Source organism: Symphalangus syndactylus, chromosome 14, assembly GCF_028878055.3.
Source record: "Symphalangus syndactylus isolate Jambi chromosome 14, NHGRI_mSymSyn1-v2.1_pri, whole genome shotgun sequence".
Lineage (NCBI taxonomy): Eukaryota > Metazoa > Chordata > Mammalia > Primates > Hylobatidae > Symphalangus > Symphalangus syndactylus.
Window position 1 is genome coordinate 117,917,191 of NC_072436.2, and position 16,999 is coordinate 117,934,189.

The window sequence follows — 16,999 nt, forward strand, 5'->3', positions numbered from 1 at the left end:
TGGCAGCCCCTGGGTGGCGTCTCCCTCCCCGAAGCTGAGCAGTACTCAGGCTCTCAGAGTACTGGCTGTGCAGAGAAATCGCCATAAGAGACCCGGAGCTCAGTATTCAGGGGATCCCAGAGCTGGCTGTGCACAGCAGCGGCCATAACACACCCAGAGCTCAACACTCAGAGCATCTGCCAGGGGACACCCAGGATATGGCCAGTGGCCAGGAGAGGGGTGTTCCTGACATACCTTCACTTGCTGCCAGGGAGCCAGCAAGGCATCCCAAGGCCTCAGGCCTCCACGGCAGAACCTGCACTTGCCCCTCTGAAGCCTTTTCAAACATGGTCACAAAAGATGTTTTCCCCAAGGCCAGAGACATGGAGAAGTGGGGTCTGGGGCTCTGCATGTGGGCAGATCACAGACAAGGCCACCTGGAATCCCAGGGCCATGTGGGTGTGGCCTACCAGTGCCCACCCCCGCCACTGGCGCACGGCGAGAGCTGAACTCCCCAGCCCCCATCATCCAGCCCCAGGGGCATCTGTAGCCCACAGCCCTTCTGTTCCGTGATGGTGCAAAGTAAGATTTGCAGTGCTATTTCATAACTTTTCAGCCTAAAATATAACCTGTAAAAATGAAGGAAACTTTTAAAAGCTCCCAGCTCTCTCTGGGGCTGCCATTAGAAGCCCCTGGGGTGGCAGAGGGCGGCCCGGCGCAGAGCTGAGTGACAGGCAGTCAAGAGGGAAGCGCTTTGCTCCCTCGTCCCCGATTTTAACAGCGAACTTAATGGATTTCCTGTTTCTAACGTGGATGGTGGCTGTCATTTTTGAAGGATCCATCTGTGCTATATTTAATGACTCTCTCTAAGTAACTAAAATAGTTTCCACAGAGTTAATGAGGCCTGAGCTGGCTTTCTCTCCTACAGTGGCCATCGCAGTGACTTGCACCTCCAAAACGTTGTGTTAAATCACGTTTCTTCCTTGGTCAGAGGTGGCTCAGCCCACAACCGAGTGGCCCCGCATCCCTCCCTGTGCCTGAGGCTGCCCCGCGTCCCTCCCTGTGTCCTGAGGCTGGCTGCCCCCACCCTGCACACTTTCTGCACCCTCCGAGCCTCTGTCCCTCGCTGGTGGCCAAGCAGCGCCTGGATGTCACCTGCCCCAGGCCCCCGCATCTCACCTGCCGCGGCCCCTGTGTCCCACGTGCCCCGGCCCCCGCGTCTCACCTGCTCTGGCCCCCGGTGATGGTGCTCGTCTCACCTGCCTGAGGCTCCGGCAGTCACCCCACCCTGCGTGTCTCTCATCCCACAGAGCTGCTGGCCTCCAGGACTTTCATCTGGAAAACCCCAGCTTAGGCTCCACCCCAGCACTCTGCCTGGCCAGCAATGCACCCTGTCCCTAGGCTGGCCTGGGACCCTCCATCCTCTGATTGGGGTCCCCATGGCTGGCGGTGCATGAGTGTGCTGCTGGCCGCCCAGCCCAGTGCAGCCCAGAGCAGCCGCCAGGCGCCCCTCCACATGTTCCCATGTGCTCCAGGCCGCCAGGCGCAGATCTCGCCTCTTGGTGGCGAATCTTCTGGCTCTTCAGTGGCAGAGGGTCCCTCCTCAACCTCTGATTCCCATAAATAGAAAAGAAAGGTGAGCATGCACCTCTGCCTGGGTTTTATTTGGGGAGCAGGTGCCTAGGAGATTGGCCGCGGAGTGAGGGACCCCGGCCATTGTGAGGATGAAGAGGGCTCTCCACACCACCCTGTGGTCTCTGCCTGCCCTCTGCCCCCATCCTGCGCCTGGCTCCTCTGGTGTTTCAGACCCATCCATACCCATGCCTCACACCTATGCACAGAGGGCCCGCTCAGCCTGAATGTCCCCGGAGTCACCCCTTGGTCGCCCCTTGGCTCTGCAGAGCCGGATCTAGGGTGAGTTTTTCTTTGGCTGTTTTTAAATTGGTGGTGTTAAAACAAGTAACCCAGGACCCTGCCATCTAGGAAGCGAGCACGGGACAGTGAAAACCCTACAAGCCCTCAGGACTCGGGGGATGCCCTTTCTGGGCCAGCCAAGCAGGGAGCAGCGAGGCCAGAGTCCTCAGAGATGCCGATTTAGGGCTAAGAGCTGTGTGGCCCTCTGCGTCAGTCACTACGGAACATTAGTGATTAGCACTCGGAGATTTAGTTCAGAGAAACCACGTTTCCATCTGATTTCAAGGCAATGAAATTTTGTCACCAATGGTCATGGAAGAGAGGGAGGGAGTGTGTCACCAATGGTCATGGAGAAGGAGGGAGAGTGTCACCAATGGTCATGAGGAGGGAGGGAAGGAGTGTGTCACCAATGATCATGGGGATGGAGGGAGGGAGTGTGTCACCAATGGTCATGGAGAAGGAGGGAGAGTGTCACCAGTGGTCATGGAGAAGGAGGGAGAGTGTCACCAATGGTCATGGAGAAGGAGGGAGAGTGTCACCAATGGTCATGAGGAGGGAGGGAAGGAGTGTGTCACCAATGATCATGGGGATGGAGGGAGGGAGTGTGTCACCAGTGGTCATGGAGAAGGAGGGAGAGTGTCACCAATGGTCATGGGGATGGAGGGAGGGAGTGTGTCACCAATGGTCATGGAAGGGAGGGAGGGAGAGTGTCACCAATGGTCATGGAGAAGGAGGGAGAGTGTCACCAATGGTCATGGAGAAGGAGGGAGTGTGTCACCAATGGTCCTGGGGAGGGAGGGAGGGTGTCACCAATGGTCATGAGGAGGGAGGGAAGGAGTGTGTCACCAATGGTCATGGGGATGGAGGGAGGGAGTGTGTCACCAGTGGTCATGAGGGAGGGAGGGAGTGTGTCACCAATGGTCATGGGAAGGAGAGAGGGAGTGTGTCACCATTGGTCATGGAGGGGAGGGAGGGAGGGTGTCACCAATGGTCATGGGAAGGAGAGAGGGAGGGAGGGAGTGTGTCACCAGTGGTCATGGGGAGAGAGGGAGTGTGTCACCAATGGTCATGGAAGGGAGGGAGAGGGTGTCACCAATGGTCATGGAAGGGAGGGAGGGAGTGTGTCACCAGTGGTCATGGAGAAGGAGGGAGAGTGTCATCAATGGTCATGGGAGGGAGGGAGGAAGTGTGTCACCAGTGGTCATGGGGAGAGAGGGAGTGTGTCACCAATGGTCATGGAGAAGGAGGGAGTGTCACCAGTGGTCATGGGAGGGAGGGAGTGTGTCACCAATGGTCATGGAAGGGAGGAAAGGAGTGTCATGAATGGTCATGGAAGGGAGGGAGGGAGTGTCACCAGTGGTCATGAAGGAGGGAGGGAGTGTCACCAGTGGTCATGAGGAGGGAGGGAATGTCACCAGTGGTCATGGGGAGGGAGATTGTCTGGTTCTGCACTTGGAGGGCTGGAGCGATCACAGGGCTCAGGGCCCACCGTGGTGTGCGTTCTCTCGTGGACCCTACGAGCAAGCGTCCGGTCTGTCCTGCAGAGCAGGAAGGTCGAGTGTGGGGAGCCTCCCCGAGTCTTGGCCTCCCCGACCTTCTCCCCATTTGGGTCAGGGCTGTCTTCACAGGGTGCCGGAAGGGTTTGTACTGAAGCAACCTGCAGTCCCCCTTCAACGTGGAGACGTTTGCTCCCCTCCCAGGAGGGGTCAGGGGCGGCCCAGGTTGCAGTGGTGGGGATGTCCCTGTCCCCAGGGCTCAGCATCTCGTAGGGCCTCAGAACACTGTGCGTGCAGCTGCAGCCGCCCAGGCCTCGCGGCCCATCAACAATGGTGAGAACTGATTCCAAAGTCGAGCTCTGGGAAGCCACTCCAAGAGGCGCCATGTGGCATTCGCCATTGTCTGCAGATTTCTCTTCCGAGTATTTCATCTTATAGTTCCATTATAAACCAAGGCCTCAGAATCCCTGTTGGGGTGTCAGGGGCCTGCAGGTCTGACCCTGGCCTCGCCATGCGCCTCGGGCTGCCCCACGGTGAAGCCTCTCTCTGTGTGCCCCACACCTCCTGTGGCTGCAGACATCCAGAGCCTTCAAACCCTAAACTGTCTCCAGCAAGGCAGTTATGAGGCTGCGTCCTCGTTTCTGCCTTTTCTGATGCCCCGAGACGCCTGTGAATGGCACAGTACAGTTACCTGCAGCGCTGGCTGGGCCTGCAGGCCACAGGCTCCTGCCTTGGGCACTAGCCTGGCTGTGGATCTGCGTGAATCCTGAGGGGGAGGGCAGCCGAGAAGCACCAGTGCCCACCTGTGCCTGGGTGCTGAGGCACCTGCATTTCCTCCGCACCAGCATCGGGGCATCCAGCAGGCAATGAGCCCTTAACATGGGTGCAGCGGCGAGGCGCCAGGGCAGGAGTGGGGCGTCGCACCCTGTCCAGCGGGCAGGGCTCAGCCCTGGGCCCTGCACACGCAGCTTCTCCAGTGATTGGGCCAGCGCTGTCTGTGCCACAGGAAGGAGAGCAGCGGCCATGGAAGTGAATGTTCCCCACGAGAGCTGCTGCCCAGTTCCCCAGACAGAGTGCACCAGGCTCCTCACAGGGCTGTGCTCAGTCTCCCGGAAGGCCCAGCGCAGCATGAGGTGGAAACGACGCCGGGGCACTGGAGTGGAGCAGGGGCCCACCCGGAGCCGTCCCCCTGGCTGAAGGGAAGGGAGGTCCCTGGGGAAGAGCAGGGCGTGCAGATGCTGGCGCCCAGCAGGCCGTGCGTGCAGCTGCGCAACGGGAAAGGCGCTGAGGCGGGGACGAGGATGGCTCCTCACGGGCAGCGGCAGCGTGTGCTGTGGCCCTGTGTGTTGCCGCCTCGTTCGGGTGCCTCGGGCTCGCTTCAGGCAGCACTGGTGTTTGCTGGGTGAGAGCTGCCTGGAGAGCCCTGGCCCTGGCCTTGGCGCTGAGGCCGCCCTGGCAGCGCGCTGCTTATTGACTTTGCTGGGGACGCGTCGTCCGCCACGCTGAGGCGGAGAACAATGGCAGCCCTTGTGCACGCTGCGCAGCTGCTGGAATTCCACAAGACCCGAGCAAAGAAAACAGAAGCAGGTGGGCCCAGGGCAACCCTTTCCTTCCCAGGGCGTCCGCAGGGCCCAGCCAGCCAGGCGGCTCTGGCTTCCGTGGGGAAGGTGGGGCCCAGTGAGCCTGGGGCGTGAGCGAGGTGGAGGGGGTCCCGCTGAGAGACCAGCGGGCGTCAGCTTGGCAGCCTGTGCCCTCCACAAGCCGGGGCAGCATAAGGACCGACCGTCTGTCCATTCAGAGACCAGGGTCGCGCTGCCTCCATGCACGCCGATCTGTTTATTCAGTAATTGGTGCACGTCAGTGCGGACTTGCAGGCGTTTATTTTGTACTTTGGGTTACAATCCAGTGCTGCTGTAGCAGCTTCTTCACAGGCTTTTGACTTTACCGTAGTATCTCAGGTAGAGATGAGTCGCACCAATGGTTGGAGGAAGCTCCCCGCGAGCCTCCCTCCGCTTCCCCTCTGCACTCTCCCGTCTGCTCTGTGGCGCGTAGACCCTGTGGTGTTGTGAGTCGTGTGATTGTTGTCATGCTGGGCAGCGGGTGGCCTCTGTCCCATCTGGCATCCTCAGAGCCCAGGAGGGAGCCCAGCCCGTGGGGTCTCTGGGGCCCTGGGATGTGACCTGCCATGGACAGACGCGAGCTGTGGGCAGTTTCCAGCAGCCACATTCACGGTGGCTTCACCTCTAGAATAGCACTGGGATGGTGACCCGCATCCGCGTTCTTATGCGGGGTTTCCAGTGCGAAGAATCTGTTGCGCCCCCGCATGTCCCCCACGTCCAGCGGCAGAGCTGCTGCCTTATCCTGGGCCCACAAGGGGCTGACCGGTGTTGGTTCCATGTGGACCCACCATGACCTGCCTCTGCATCCTTGCCTGGCTTTCATGCCCGCCTGGGAAGGACAGGGCCAGAGGGAGACACTGCCTCACATGGAGGCTGAGCTGCCTGCCCAGTGCTACCGCCCCAATGCTGCCCCCACAGTGCCACCTCCCCAGTGCCACCGCCCCAGTGCCACCCCCCCAGTGCCGCCGCCCCAGTGCCACCCCCAGTTCCACCGTTGCAGTGCCGCCACCCCAGTGCCGCCCCCCAGTGCCACCCCCCAGTGCCACCGCCCCAGTGTCGCCCCCCCAATGCCACCGCCCCAGTGCCGCCTCCCCATGCTGCTTCTGGGCTGGGAAGAAAGTGAAAGCTGTTTTCATGCAAACCTGTGGGAGGGGAAAGGCTTCCCCCAAGGTCTGCCAGCAGCACGTGTGCAGGGCGCATTCTCAGATGTCAGGTCCATGCAGTGTCCTGTGGGGTGGCAGGTGGCGGACCTCAGAGTGGGGCCTTTCCCTCCAGGGCGAAGGGTGCCGAGGTCACGGGAAGCCCTGACCTAGGCCCTGGGTCCCACGCCAGAGCTCCCACTCCTGCAGACCTGACCTTGCATGTTGACGTTGAGACTAATACGTGGGGGCTGGTGCCTCTCAGTAGCAAGGTCAGCCATGTCTCAAGGACCGTTTCCTTTAAACTGAGTTTTTGAAATGATTTCTTTGTGAAATGTGTGGCTTCCATTAACTCAACTTTGGTGTGTCTCGTCGTTTTAGGATGGGAGTCCCAGCTTCTGGAGACGGGGTTCCTGGGGATCTTCCTGTGCCCGCTGTGGACGCTGTCAAGGCTGCCCCAGCACACCCCCACATCCCGGATTGTCCTGTGGGGCTTCCGGTGGCTGATCTTCAGGACCATGCTCGGAGCAGTAAGTGGAGCTCTTCCGTGTGGTGTTTGGGAATAACGGTGGCTCTTCTAACCTGTATGGCTTCTAGGAGAGGTGAGGCTGTTTCCCTCCTCCCCCGCCGCCTTCTGTCCTCCTGTCGGCCTGGCCTGGCCAGCTGCACACTCTTCTGCCCCTTCAGGGGCCTGTGTTTGAATGCTGGGGACCCGGCTGGCTTTTGCCGGGCATGTTCATGATCCTTGTTTCTGGGAAAGAACCACACCTCTGAGTCCGTTTCAGGAGGAGACTCAGAGAGGAGCACTGGACGCCCTGCTTCCCCCACCAGCCCTCCTGAGCTTCCCGAAATATTTCAGAGCTTGTTTTTAAATGACAGAGTCTCAGGCCATGGTGGCCGTGTTGGCAGACATACTCAAGGGTGAAGGAGGCATGAGACCTGCCATCCTGACCCTCAGGGAAAGCGCGGCCTCCTCATGGTCTCTTGGCTGTGTCCTTCCTCCCGGGTGCCTGGCCTGCTTGGCTTTGGTGTCTCCTAGGACAGCCAGACTGTCCGGGTTCCCTGCCGAGCCCCGGCGTGGGGGTGGCAGGTTCCCTGCTAGTCCCTGGTATGGGGGCGGCAGGCTGTGCATGCTTCCTACCCTGCCAGGAGCTGCTGATCTGCGTCTGCCCTGCAAACGGTGAAGACACATGCCAGCCCCCTGTTCAGCTTCAGTAATGTGACCTCTGAGTTCACAAAAACATGATTGCACTTTAAAAACTGGAGCGACGTGGTCCTTTTGATGTCGCCACACTGACCAGAGCTACGCAGCTCTCACCTTCTCTTCCACTTCACATGGTTTGGTAGTAAGATTTAAATTTTGTGCTGGAATGATAAAATCTTCATGTTTTTGTGTTGGAAACCATGTCATACAGATATGCCCTCTGAGCATGTTTGCTTAAGTGTTTTGTGAAGGATTCGCTGAAGACGTACAGAAGAGTTGGGCACTGCCCCAAGGAACTTGTCCCTGCCACACCCGACAGTGCGCTCATGCCAGGGCCACGGCCAGAGTGTGCCACCGCCTCGGCCACTCCTTCAGCCCAGAATGTTCCTCTTCTCTCCCTGGCCTTGAAGCATGGCTGCTGTGCCTGTGTTCAGCTTCAGGTCATGTCGCAGGGAGGGGGCCCAAATGCTGGGCAGTTCCTCTCACCCTGTCCCCCCGGGGCAGCTTTGGACACTTTGGACACCCAGTCCTGAGACGGCACTGGCCACGGACTCAGGAAGCGATGACTCCACATGGTTTGGGGTATCATGTAGCGTGAAGCATGGCTTGGTGTAGCATGTAGCATGGTTCAGTGTAGTGTGTAGCATGGCTTGTTGTAGCGTGTAGCATGGTTCTGTGTAGCGTGGCTCAGTGTAGCATGTAGTGTGGTTCTGTGTAGCGTGGCTCGGTGTAGCGTGTAGCGTGGTTCTGTGTAGTGTGGCTCGGTGTAGTGTGTAGTGTGGTTCTGTGTAGCATGGCCCGGTATAGCACGTAGCGTGGTTCTGTGTAGCGTGGCTCGGTGTAGCGCGTAGCGTGGTTCTGTGTGGCATGGCTTGCTGTAGCGCGTAGCGTGGTTCTGTGTAGCATGGTTTGCTGTAGCATGTAGCGTGGTTCTGTGTAGCGTGGCTTAGTGTAGTGTGTAGTGTGGTTCTGTGTAGCATGGCTTGCTGTAGCATATAGCACGGTTCTGTGTAGCGTGGCTCGGTGTAGCATGTAACGTGGTTCGGTGTAGCATGGCCCGGTGTAGCGCGTAGCGTGGTTCTGTGTAGTGTGGCTCGGTGTAGTGCATAACGTGGTTCCATGTGGCGTGGCTTGCTGTAGTGCGTAGCGTCGTTCTGTGTAGCGTGGCTTGCTGTAGCGAGTAGCGTGGTTCTGTGTAGCGTGGCTTGCTGTAGTGTGTAGCGTGGTTCTGTGTAGTGTGGCTTGCTGTAGCATGTAGCGTAGCTTGCTGTAGCGTGTAGTGTGGTTCTGTGTAGCATGGCTTGGTGTAGCATGTAGTGTGGTTTGGTGCACTGTGAGGGGCTGTCTGGGCCCATTCCTCACCGTGTGTTCCCTGCACTGTGACGTCCATGTCTGGGCATAGCTCTTTCCATCTCGTTCAGCTCTGGGCTCTGTCCCCCTGTGGCTCCCATCTTCCCAAACACCTTCCTTTTCCCTCCCCCTCACTCACATCCCTTGCATCTCACCAGCGCCAGCCCTTAGCCAGTGCTGCAGAAACGTCAGCCGTGCATGGAGTGGACTGGCCATTTCTTGAGGAAAATGGGGCTCCCTGGTGGTATGCGAGCACCTAATTCCCTTTATTCCTTTTCTGGGAGGGTTACATGGCCTCTCATGATGAGCACTTGCCGGGGTTGGGAGGGGTCACTGCAGGCTCAGCTGCGCTAGCAGGAGACCCACAGAGAGGGACCTCAGCACCAGGGCCCCTCTCACCCCCCAGGACAAGGTGTCCAGAGGGTTGTCCCAGGCAGGGAGCCTCCAGCTTTCCTCCCTGCTCTCTGTGGCATGCCAACTTCAACCCACATGTTCCTGCCCCAGCCGCACGGGGGTGGTGGGCACCCATCCGCGATGTCACTGCACACCTGTGGATGGTGGGCACCAGGGCATCCCTGACAGGTTGGTTTTCTGGGGCTGTGGGGAGTCTTGGGTGCTTACTCTAGGTCCTCGCTGTTTTTACTGTGTCAACCCTGCAGGCCGGCTCCACCTCCCAGGAGCCGCTCTTGCATGCTGCAGTACCACCTGCAGCGTGGTGACCTCTGGGCTGGTGAGCTTGGCCTCTGCCCATGAAGCCAGATGTCTGGGAAGGGCACTGAAGCAGCTGGAGGCAGCAGGGCCTGAGCTGCCCCATCCCCTCGAGGGCACGAGCAGGTCCCCAGGGCTTGTCAAGGGCCAGGGCCTTCCCATCTCTGCCTCCTTGCCTGGTCAGGTGTGCTCAGCGCTGTGGCACAACGGGAGGGAAACATGGGTGGGTGGGGTCTTTGGAGAGCTTTCTGGACGTGGTGTTGGGCAGGGTCCTAGCTGAGGGGTGGGTGAGTGGCTGCAGAGCCTTCTGGACGTGGCAGGGTCCTGGCTGAGGGGTGGGCGAGTGGCTGCAGAGCCTTCTGGACATGGCAGGGTCCTGGCTGAGGGGTGGGTGAGTGGCTGCAGAGCCTTCTGGACGTGCTGTCGGGCAGGTTCCTGGCTGAGGGGTGGGTGAGTGGCTGCAGACAGTTGGCCATGGCTTGTTGGAGGAGGGCAGGAGGGCATAGCTGCAACCTGGCATCCAGATCCCGCAGGAAAGTGGGATGCTGTCTCCAGGTTTATTCTTCCATTTAATTAGAAATACTAGAGATGTTTCCATGGCTCCTTTTAATGGGACATTGAAATTCTTCATTGTCTCCAGCCAGAATACAGATACTGTCAACAGGCTGTGGGTCCTGATCTCTCCAGGACTTAGTTTTAGGTTCCACCCTCTGCTGGCTTGAATATGCACAGAAGCGTATGCGGCATTTCAAAGGACTGTGTGGACAGCAGCCATGCAGGGGAGGCAGTGTTGGGCCGAAGCCCTGGGAGAGAAGCAGAGTTCCAGGGCGAGGAGCCGGCCCGCAGAGGAGCCGCCAGGCGGTCGTATGCAAAGCTCCTGGTGCCAAGAGTTGAACAGCTCCCACAATGCCTAGTGGATGCAGGGATTCATCTGCTCATCGGAAGCACCTTTTATGGCATTTTGATTGATTGTTAGTGCCAGCTGGAGAAGAAATTATCAGGTGCACTACAAGGTACAATTACTTGATAGACTCTTATGTTGGGTGTGATGAATGTTCCTTTGGTGGAAAGCAGAGGGTGAGTTGATAAGAAAGAGTGACAGCAGCAGAGTGTACACCTGTCGGTGAGGAACTGCCCTGTGGACAGAGCCAGCAAGGAAGGCATGCACACCCCTTCCCCCACTTGTGCACTTGGGTCAGAACCAGCGCCGCACTGTCAGCTTGGCGGATTCACTCAGAAACCAGCACCTGTGGTTCTGTGGCCTGGAGGGTTTCAGATGCCCTAACCACTGGGTTCCTCAGAGCCATCTCAGGGGGAGCCCCATGGCCCTCCAGGTGAGGGTGCCAAGCAGAAGGGAAGGAGAAGCCACAGCCTCGGTGCCTGCCTGAGCTGGACGTCAGCTGCAGGCCTCAAGGCCACCACACAAAGTCAGTCACATTTCTTTTTTTTTTTTTTTTTTTTTCTTCTTGAGACGGAGTCTTGCCTTGTCACCCAGGCTAGAGGGTAGTGGCATGATCTCGGCTCACTGCAAGCTCTGCCTCCTGGGTTCACGCCATTCTCCTGCCTCAGCCTCCCAAGTAGCTGGGACTACAGGAACCTGCCACCACCCCTGCCTAATTTTTTGTATTTTTAGTAGAGACGGGGTTTCACCGTGTTAGGCAGGATGGTCTCGATCTTCTGACCTCGTGATCCACCGGCCTCGGCCTCCCAAAGTGCTGGGATGACAGGCATGAGCCACCACACCTGGCAAGTCAGTTATATTTCTATATGCTAGGAGAAAATGTTAAGTATAGCATTTATAATAACATTCAGAACCATAAAATAGGAAATTTTAACAAAAGAAATGCAGTCTGTATGCCTCGAAAGATAACTACACATTGCTGAGAGTAAGGAACACTTCAGTAAATGGAGAGGCATACCATGTTCATGAATCAGCCTTCATGTGGTTAAACTGCCCGTCGTCACCAATTTGAGCCATAGATTCCATGACATCCCAAACAATCCCAGAAGGATTATTTTTTCCAGAAATAGATAAACTGACTCTTAGATGTATATGGAAATGCCAAGGACCTAAATAGCCAAAACAGTTTTGAAGAAGAATAAAGATGCAGGAGTCACACTACTTGATTCCAAGATTTACTGAAAAATGATCATAATGAAGACAGTGTGACACAGGTGTGTGTAGGGTTCCCTCGAGGGACAGAACTAACAGGATAAATATATATATAAAGGGGGGTTTATTGAGTATTAACTCCACAATCACAAGGCCCCACGATAGGCTGCCTACAAGCTGAGGAGCAAGGAGAACCAGTCCCGAGTCTCAGAAGGGAAGAACTTGGAGTCCGACGTTTGAGGGCAGGAGGCGTCCAGCACAGAAGAAAGATGTGGGCTGGGGGGGTAGGCCCGTCTCACCTCTTCTCCTTTTTCTGCCTGCTTTATATTCTCTGGCAGCTGATGAGATGGTGCCCACCAGATTAAGCTTGGATCTGCCTTTCCCAGACCCCTGACCCAAATATGAATCTCCTCTGGCAACACCCTCACAGACACACCCAGGATCAGTACTTTGCATCCTTCAACCCAATCAAGCTGACACTCAGTATTAACCATCACAAGGCGTGAGGACAGATAGCTGCATCTGTAAAATAGAGAACCAAGAAATAGTCCCACACCAAAGTCAGGATCAAATGATTTCTGGACAAGCCACCAAGTCAATTCAACTGAGAGAAAGAAGCCTTTGCAACAGTTGGTGCTGGGAGTTCTGGATACGCACCTGGATAAGTGAACCCCCCTCCATCACCACACACAGACGGTGCTGGGAGTTCTGGATACGCACCTGGATAAGTGAACCCCCCTCCATCACCACACACAAACGGTGCTGGGAGTTCTGGATACGCACCTGGATAAGTGAACCCCCCTCCATCACCACACACAAACGGTGCTGGGAGTTCTGGATACGCACCTGGATAAGTGAACCCCCCTCCATCACCACACACAAACGGTGCTGGGAGTTCTGGATGTGCACCTGGATAAGTGAACCCCCCTCCATCACCACACACAAACGTTAATTTGAGATGGATTGCAAACATCAAAGCTAAAACTATTAACACTTCTTGAAGGTAACATAGAATATTTTGTAATGTTATGATAGGCAAAAGTCTCTTAGGACACAGAAAACATTAACCATAAAAGAAGAAAATGGCTGGGTGCAGCAGCTCACACCTTTAACCCCAGCATGTTAGGAGGCCCAGGCAGGAGCGTCCCTTGAGCTCAAGAGTTCAAGCCCAGACTGGGCAACATAGTGAGACCCTGTCTTTACAGAAAAAGAAAAAGAAACAAATACATACATTGGACTTCCTCAAAATTAAAGTCTTCTGTTCTTCAAAAGACACCGTCGAGAAAATGACAAGGCACAGATCAGGAGGAAATATTCACAATGCCGTTATGCCTGACAAGGAACCTGTACCTGGAATACATAAAGAATTCATAAAGTTCAATAATAAAGATAATTTGATTTTTTAAAGAGGGAACGGATTTTAGCAGGCACTTCAGAAAAGGAAATATGCAAATGGCTATCACAGCACTTGAAAAATCCCTCAGATGCATTGGCTGTTAGGGAAATGCCAAGCAAATCTACGTTGAGATAATTCCTGCCCGCAAGAACAGCTGAAATTAAACTGAGATACTTCCTCCCCACAAGAACGGCAGTGCAGAGGTCACCACCACGCAGCAGAGACAGGCGTCCCCACGGGCAATGCAGAGGTCACCACCACGCAGCAAAGACGGGAGTCCCCACAGGCAGTGCAGAGGTCACCACCACGCAGCAGAGACGGGCGTCCTGTGGGCAGTGCAGAGGTCACCACCACGCAGCAGAGACAGGCGTCCCCACGGGCAATGCAGAGGTCAGCACCACGCAGCAGAGACGGGCGTCCCCGCAGGCAGTGCAGAGGTCAGCACCACGCAGCAGAGACGGGCGTCCCCGCAGGCAGTGCAGAGGTCAGCACCACGCAGCAGAGACGGGCGTCCCCGCGGGCGGTGCAGAGGTCGTCACCACGCAGCAGAGACGGGCGTCCCTGCGGGCGGTGCAGAGGTCAGCACCACGCAGCAGAGACGGGCGTCCCCGCGGGCGGTGCAGAGGTCGTCACCACGCAGCAGAGACGGGCGTCCCCGCGGGCAGTGCAGAGGTCAGCACCACGCAGCAGAGACGGGCGTCCCCACGGGCGGTTCAGAGGTCAGCACCGCGCAGCAGAGACGGGCGTCCCCGCGGGCGGTGCAGAGGTCAGCACACTGAGCCAGACTGTCCCCGGCCTTCCGTGGGTTGAGCACCAGATGAAAACCATGTGCTTTGAGCCTTGGAAAGACAATTAGCCCAGCCAGAGCCTGAAACAGGCAGCCCCCAGGGCGCAGCTGCAGGAAGCTGCATTGTCTCGTGGGCTCGAGCAAGGCGGGGGACGCTGTGTTCCCTCAATGGCTTCTTGGTGCCCCTTGACGTCCAGGAGTGTGAGGTGAGGTGAGGGCTCTGAGCTGGGAAGCTGACAAGTCAGGGAGAATGCCAGGCCAGACGCATCGGCCTGTGGGGGCTGGAGCAGAGCCTGGCACTCACTGTACTTGCTCCGTCTCACTCCGGCTGCTGTGCTGGCCCAGGGCTGCCCACCCTGGGCGTGTGGCAGAGCAAGCCTGGCTCCCAGAGCTCCCCTCAGAACAAGAACCACCCCCACCCCACCCCCCACTGCTCTCCACCCGGCTCGGGGCCAGCCCTGGCTGGGCTTCGTGGATCCTCAGGTTGTGCCGGTCATGCCTTCCTGGGGCCGGGCCAGAGCCATCATGGAGTCACCACGGTTCCTCACAGACACAGGCGGGGCAGGCGGTGCCTCTCCACCCTCCTTGCCTCAAGCTGCAGGGGCAGCACCGAGAAGCCACGTGGACCCAGATGGCCTCGCCCGACTTCCTGAGTCAGGGCTGTCTCCAGCCTGCATCCCACCGGGGCTACACACAGACGGCTTCTCCTGGAGCCCTGGAGCATTTCCCCCGTATTTCGGCCAGGTTTTCTGCTTTAAATGAGTTTCTTTCAGTCGCGTCAAAGTGAAAGTCTCTTTCACTCAGGACGTGATCAATGGCGTGGCCATCAAGTCACAGTGTTTAAGGCAACAGATGGCCTTTAATGACCCTATTTAAAAAAATAATTTCCTCTTTCTTTCCCCATCCTGGTTTTGTGAGGACAGAGCATCGGCGTCTCAGGGCAGGGGTGGGTCTGCCTACTCTGTGGCCAGCATGCAGCAGATACCTGTTGGTGGAGCCCACAGCTCTGTGTCCCGGCACCTCTGTGCCACCTGCACAGGGGCAAAGGGTGGGTTTTCCGTGAGGCGCCCTGGAGCCAAACCACCGTTGATCACTTCCTCCTGAACTGGGCTGTGTTGGGGTGCAGAGCTCTCTGTTGAGTATGTTCTGGGAATTGAGCCAGGGTCCTTGTTGCTGGGAATTCTCAGACCTGGACAGTATCAGTAGAGGAGACCACTTGATTTTTAGTTTGACCCCTGGAGAATTGAAAAACTAGAAATCTGTTTTCTGTACCTTCCCCCTCCCAACCCTCCCCCCACTCCCCACCTGATTTCTGTCTGGAGGGGGCGTCTGCATGGCTGTCCTGGGTGGCTGCAGGTGTGTGGACGCTCACCGCCACTGTCTCCCCATTCCTGCTGGAGCCCACTTTGGCATGAGTGTTGCCTGGCAGAGGCATCGCAGGCCCACAGGAGGATAAAGAGAAGCCACAGAACTCATAATTCCAAAAACTGGCAAAATTAGTAAAACGTGATGTCTGGCTGGGTGCAGTGGCTCACACTTGTAATCCCAGCACTTTGGGAGGCTGAGACGGGCAGATCACCTGAGGTCAGGAGTTCGAGACCAGCCTGGCCAACATGGTGAAATCCCGTCTGTACTAAACACACACATACACACACACACACACACTAACGGGTATGGTGGCGGGCGCCTGTAATTCCAGTTATTCAGGAGGCTGAGGCAGGAGAATTACTTGAACCTGGGAGGCAGAGGTTGCAGTGAGCCAAAATCGTGCCATTGCACTCCAGCCTGGGCAACAGAGTGAGACTCCAGCTCAAAACAATAAAAGAGAAAAGAATAAAATAAAATAAATAAAATAAAATAAAATAAGATGTCCAAACTCACACCTGTGCAGCTCACGGCTCCGCGGGGCTCACACCTGTGCGGCTCATGGCCTGGAGGGCTCACGCCTGGCTACAGCCCCCAGCTGTAGGGCCTTCTGATGCTCCTTGTGTGCAGACTGTCTTGGTCCTTATTAACACGAGAAGAAAAAGCAACCACTGAAATGTGGAATATGTAAGCCCACAGTGTCAACAATTTTTAGGTCAGAATTGAGCAAAGGCCAGGGAGCCATAGCCAGGCTCTGTGACTGCAGGCGCCGTGGAAACTCCAGTAACTAAGATGGCACCATGAAGAGCTGCCTGGGATATCACAAAAGCCTTAGGCCAGTCAGTGTGACAACTTAGATCAGATGGACAAAACCCTTGAAGAAGGGTGCAGGGGGAGTGCCGGGTGCACTGACTTCTTTCCTCAAGGAAAGCCAGGATTTGGGACCCGCATCGGAGCTGAGCCCCACGTGTCTCATTACACCCAGACCTGCTCACCTTTTGTAGGATTCAGGCCCGAGTGTGCAGCATCGTGCAGTGGAGCCTCCGACCCTCACGGGCAGGGCAAGAGGTCTCCTGTGTCCAGGGCGCATGCCTCCCACGTGTGTGCTGCCGCCCCAAGCCTCATGGGGTCGGAAGGAAGGTGTCAGGGGCTCAACAGGTTTGCGCCTTCGATGTCTGCTCTTTTCCCACAGGCCCAGGACTGCCTGCAAAGCGCTTTACGCCGAGCGTGCTTCTACCCCGAGCGTCCCAGAGGGTCCGCAGCCCATGGGAGGTGTGGGTCATGGGCAGCGCTGAAAGGCAAATGTGGAGCAGTGCTGCCGACGCCAAGAGCTGACTTTGAAGTCCACAGGCTGCTGCTTGGCATCAGAGCCACTGGTGAAATCACATTAAACGTAATGGAATCAATATCGGCATGCAGCCCTGTGAGGCCAGGATCAGGCAGATGTGCTGCCGTTTCCCCGACAGGCCTTCCCTGGTCCTGGGCAGCCACACTCCAGAACGAGAGTAATTATCCTCATTGCTTTATTGCATCAGTGTGGGGACAGCTCCGGCAGCTCAGAGGAAAAGGGGCTTCTTTCAGGGCCCATCGCCTTCAGGGCGACATGCACCACCCGGAAGGGGCAGACCTCTGACTCCGGCATGGAGGCGTCGTGGGAATTTTTAGAAAATGATGTCTATGGCATCCTGACCTCTGGCCCCCAGCTGCAGCCCCCTGTGAGGCTGAGGCCCAGACCGGAGTCCCCGAAAGCGCTTTGTGCCTCCGACCTCTGGCGTTTGTGGGCAGAGCTGGGGCAGGAGCCAGGGTGCTCCTTGCGGCTAAAGCGCATCAGCCTCCAGGGTGAGGGTGTCTCAGATCCCCGCGAAGCCCCTCACACGGCCCCTGGGACGATCACACAGGACAGTGCTCTCCTGTAATCTTCAAAGGATC

The 16,999-nt window shown here is 57.1% G+C and overlaps 1 protein-coding gene across 3 annotated transcripts in view; it reads left to right on the top strand.

Annotated features, from left to right (window-relative positions):
- Positions 1-16,999, top strand: part of LMF1 (lipase maturation factor 1) — a 107,856-nt gene that overhangs the window by 46,677 nt on the left and 44,180 nt on the right. For all 3 annotated transcript variants that reach the window (XM_055241269.1, XM_055241270.2, XM_055241272.2), the window contains one exon: positions 6,529-6,677. In XM_055241269.1, the coding sequence (XP_055097244.1) occupies positions 6,529-6,677 (149 nt within the window). The remainder of the gene's footprint in view (positions 1-6,528; positions 6,678-16,999) is intronic.